Source organism: Brachyhypopomus gauderio, chromosome 18 (genome assembly GCF_052324685.1).
Source record: "Brachyhypopomus gauderio isolate BG-103 chromosome 18, BGAUD_0.2, whole genome shotgun sequence".
NCBI classification, from domain to species: Eukaryota; Metazoa; Chordata; class Actinopteri; order Gymnotiformes; family Hypopomidae; genus Brachyhypopomus; species Brachyhypopomus gauderio.
In genome coordinates, this window is record NC_135228.1 from 20388446 (window position 1) to 20394445 (window position 6000).

Below are 6000 nucleotides of genomic sequence, written 5' to 3' on the forward strand. Positions count from 1 at the left end.
TTATCTCTCCCTCAAAAACCTCAGCGAGCCCGTGGCACCACACACACACACAGGGAGCAGCGAGGTTCTCTCTCCCTCTCCCGTCCTGCGTGGTAGTGCTGGGAGCAGCCTGTAGGGCTCACCAGAGAGACGTCGGGCAGGGCGTTCCCCCCGTCCTGGACCTGCTCTCCGTTGCTTTCCACCACACTGTCGTTCTGAAAGAGAGGAACGGAGGTAAAGCACAAACTAGTGACAGCATCGGAAACACGGCTGGGTGTTTCCATGTGAAATAAGCATTCACACTTTATCTGGGTTAGTATCCCTCGGAGTGGAGATCACAAAACAATGGCGTACCGATCCAACTTCAACTTCATAGCCTGTGCTGTGGATTTCATTTGCGACGCTCACTTGCACACTCACAGACACATATGCACACACGTACGCACGCAAACACACACCAGTACGTACACTTGTATAATTCAATAATTATGAATAAGAAGTGTTCACTAGGCTGGATTGGGAGGAAGGCTCAATATTTTGCCCTTTTTCCAATGGGGACGAGCGAGCAGTTCACCTGGTCAGAGCTCGTTCAGCAGAACAAAGCCTGCATCAGTGGCCTCTCACTGCCTTGCTCACCACCGCTACCAAAAGCACTTACGGCTGATTCATTCGCAGTCGGACGCCCAGACCCCATCCACGCCTGCGGGTGAAGATCCGCCTGTTTTGAACCATGTTTCTTGTGAACCTCTAATTTAAAAGAAGTCAGACGACACCGTAGGTTACAGTGACCCGTGCCCCGTGGTTGAAACGTCGCCTTCACGTGACTTTACTTTGCTCGCGTGGCTTTCCTCTCTACCCGAAGACCTTTCATCAGCAGTGTCGATGAACGGGGCAGAAACGCGCGGTCGTTAAGGGACGTCGGGGCGTGGCACGTGCGTGCAGCTGCAGCAGGAGAACGAGGAAGCAGAGGGGAGGCGGCTTGGCTTAAGAGGAAGAAGTAGAGGATTCTGGGAGATAAATGCTCACGACACCAGCCGTCACGGCAGCGATATCTCATCCGAAATGCTGATCACAGGCACCGTTCCGACCCAAATAGATGGTCTCATTCGAAACCATTTAAACGGGACCATGCAGGCTCTACTCTGGGTGTAATGTATAGACAGGCCAGCAGATTCAGTAAGGAATAAATAAATGCACTGCAGTCAGTAGTTTACTGCAGGGCACTGCATCTATATAGTACAGTATGTCTGTACTGCAAAGAGGAAAAAAAATATGTATGCATGCTTCTGATTGGTTGGAACTACAAATGAGAGACTCATCTCTGATGAATCCATTCATCCACCCCATCCACCCATTTTCTGTCCAGGGCTGAAACTGTACCAGGTGGTCAGTCAAGGTCCTCCACCTACCCACAATGCCCTGGAAGTCCTCCTTCAGAACCCCCATGTTTTCCCCTTCAGGGGCTTTATTGGCTGAGGCAGAGCTGGTGTGTGTGTGTGTGTGTGTCTGTGAAGGCGCCGTGTGCCCTGCGGAAGTCGCAGAGGGAGTGTATCGCCGGGGGTGACGAGCAAGGCATGGCTGCCGGTGTTGGTAAAGCTGTTTAGAGTTTACACGAGCAACGCCTGCAGCTGCACGACACCACCACCCAGACGACACCACCACCCAGACGACACCACCACCCAGATGACACCACCCAGACGACACCACCACCAAGATGACAACACCACCCAGACGACAACACCACCCAGATGACACCACCACCCAGACGACAACACCACCCAGACGACACCACCACCCAGACGACACCACCACCCAGATGACACCACCCAGACGACACCACCACCCAGACGACAACACCACCCAGACGACACCACCACCCAGATGACACCACCCAGACGACACCACCACCCAGACGACAACACCACCCAGACGACAACACCACCCAGACGACACCACCACCCAGATGACACCACCCAGACGACAACACCACCCAGACGACAACACCACCCAGACGACACCACCCAGACTACAAAGAGCAGCAGGACCACATGTGTGGAAACACACTCTCTGACATTTGGAGAATATCAACACTTTTACTCAAGAGCACACACGGCACATCCCCACACTTTAATAATACAGATACAGACACGTAGACACAGACACACACAGACATACACACACACACACACACACACACACACACACACACACACACACACACACACACACACACACACACACACACACACACGGTTAGGGTTGCAGCGGTAACCGGTTTCACGGTATACCACGGTATTAAAATGCACGGTTATCATACCGTGTGCGTTTGCTTATTACCGGTAAAAAGCAAGCCAGCGGAGAAACTGACCCGCGCATGCGCAACTCCGCTCCGGTTCAGCTACTCAGCACACAGCAGTGAGAATGGCAGAAAGTGCATCAGACTTAACACATTTTTTAACAAAAAAAAAAGCTAAACTAAAATCAGTGGCGAAAATGACGTAATCGCGGTGGCTCCGCCCGTGCGCGAGGGTCTCGCGCGCTGTCGATTCGCGAGGTCGTGCACCTCTCGAATTTTGTAACTAATGAACAAAGTCATGTTTGCAGGATTCATACACGTTTAAAAGGTGGAATTAAAACACTTGTACGTCACTTTAAAGGTCCGTTTCAATATTTCCCAGCACCTTAAACTTAATTAAGTTAAATATTTATACATATACTCGAAATAATTCGCTTTTTCATCACATTATTTAATGGTTGTTTATTTCCAAAACGCCCAATCTTAACGTCTTCACGTTCTCTCATGTTTCGTCCTGGAATTAAAAGAGGCTCGTATTTGTTAACGTAAGACAAAAGAACTGTGCGGAGTCGCTTGCTACGGTCACTAGTGAAAGTATAAACCTAGCTTTTTATGGTCCTTGCTTTCACTGGATGTGAAAGACGCTATTAATTTACATGCGTTCAAATTCTAACGTACCTGTTTTTGATATGTTAAAACCAGACTCGGTGTGAAAACCTTAAAATAGACATCTCTATTGTGATGATGTCAGAAATAAATCCTCTCTTCCTGCAGTATCTGTTATAGTTATAGTTGTATAGTTGTACTGCCAAGTTATATTCCAACTTGGCAGTACAACGGACGTTTACAACAGTTGTTGATCAGACACTGACCCAGGCTCAGTTTATCTGATATTAAATAATTTAAACCTAAATAATTGTACTGAAATCCATGATTTAGGTTTCTCTAATTTTGCAGTATTTATATAAACATGTGTACGGCTTATTTTTTTAAAGGACACATTTTGTATACAATAGTTCCAGGTTTCTACAATAAATAGTTAATTGAACAAAAATAACTTGTTGTAATTTCTTTAAGGGTCGGTGTATCTTTTAATAATATACAAACTAACTGTGATACCGTGATAACCGTGATACCGCGGTATTTTCTGAGACGGTTATCATACCGTGAAAATCTCATACCGTTGCAACCCTACACACGGTACATCCCCACACTTTAATAATGCAGATACAGACACGTAGACACAGACACACACAGACATACACACACACACACACACACACACACACACGGCACATCCCCACACTTTAATAATGCAGATACAGACACGTAGACACAGACACACACAGACATACACACACACACACACACGGCACATCCCCACACTTTAATAATGCAGATACAGACACGTAGACACAGACACACACACACACACACACACACACGGCACATCCCCACACTTTAATAATGCAGATACAGACACGTAGACACAGACACACACAGACATACACACACACACACACACACATGGTACATCCCCACACTTTAATAATGCAGATACAGACATGTAGACACAGACACACACAGACATACACACACACACACACACACACGGCACATCCCCACACTTTAATAATGCAGATACAGACACGTAGACACAGACAGACACAGACATACACACACACACACACACACACATGGTACTTCCCCACACTTTAATAATGCAGATACAGACACATAGACACAGACACACAGACATACACACACACACACACACACACACACACACACACACACACACACACACACACGGCACATCCCCACACTTTAATAATGCAGATACAGACACGTAGACACAGACACACACAGACACACACAGACACACACAGACACACATGGTACATCCCCACACTTTAATAATGCAGATACAGACACGTGGACACAGACACACACAGACACACACACAGACACACACACGGCACATCCCCACACTTTAATAATGCAGATACAGACACGTAGACACAGACACACACAGACATACACACACACACACACACGGCACATCCCCACACTTTAATAATGCAGATACAGACACGTAGACACAGACACACACAGACATACACACACACACACACACACACACACACACACATGGTACATCCCCACACTTTAATAATGCAGATACAGACACGTAGACACAGACACACACAGACATACACACACACACACACACACACACACACACACACGGCACATCCCCACACTTTAATAATGCAGATACAGACACGTAGACACAGACACACACAGACACACACACACACACACATGGTACATCCCCACACTTTAATAATGCAGATACAGACACGTGGACACAGACACACACAGACACACACACACGGCACATCCCCACACTTTAATAATGCAGATACAGACACGTAGACACAGACACACACAGACATACACACACACACAAGGTACATCCCCACACTTTAATAATGCAGATACAGACACGTAGACACAGACACACACAGACATACACACACACACACACACATGGTACATCCACACACTTTAATAATGCAGATACAGACACATAGACACAGACACACACAGACATGCACACACACACACACACACACACACACACACACACACACACACACACACACACACACACACACACACACACACACACACACACGGCACATCCCCACACTTTAATAATGCAGATACAGACACGTAGACACAGACACACACAGACACACATGGTACATCCCCACACTTTAATAATGCAGATACAGACACGTGGACACAGACACACACACACACACATGGTACATCCCCACACTTTAATAATGCAGATACAGACACGTAGACACAGACACACACAGACATACACACACACACATGGTACATCCCCACACTTTAATAATGCAGATACAGACACGTAGACACAGACACACACAGACATACACACACACACACACACACACACATGGTACATCCCCACACTAACGCAGATACAGACACGTAGACACAGACACACACAGACATACACACACACACACACACATGGTACATCCCCACACTAATGCAGATACAGACACGTAGACACAGACACACACAGACATACACACACACACACACACACATGGTACATCCCCACACTTTAATAATGCAGATACAGACACGTAGACACAGACACACACAGACATACACACACACACATGGTACATCCCCACACTTTAATAATGCAGATACAGACACGTAGACACAGACACACACAGACATACACACACACACACACACACACATGGTACATCCCCACACTTTAATAATGACTGCAGGGTAAGTGCTGTACAGCAAATAATATTAACATATTTCATTAATCACCCACCCACACACACACAAACATACACACACACACACACACACACACACACACACACGCTCATACAGACAGACATACATGCAGATACATACACAGACACACATACAGACAAACACAAACACACATGCAGACAGACACACGCAGACACACAGTCATACAGACACAGACGCAGATACAGACACAGATTCACACACAAACGCACACACTCAGTTATACAGAGACACACAGACGCAGATACAGACATAGACTCACACACTAATACACACACTCAGTTATACAGACACACACAGACGCAGATACACACACACACACACACACACACACACACACACAC

The 6000-nt window shown here is 46.7% G+C and overlaps 1 protein-coding gene across 5 annotated transcripts in view; it reads right to left on the reverse strand.

Annotated features, from left to right (window-relative positions):
- whrna (whirlin a) overlaps positions 1-6000 on the reverse strand; it is a 57738-nt gene that overhangs the window by 6601 nt on the left and 45137 nt on the right. For all 5 annotated transcript variants that reach the window (XM_076980028.1, XM_076980027.1, XM_076980029.1 and 2 more), the window contains one exon: positions 123-194. In XM_076980028.1, the coding sequence (XP_076836143.1) occupies positions 123-194 (72 nt within the window). The remainder of the gene's footprint in view (positions 1-122; positions 195-6000) is intronic.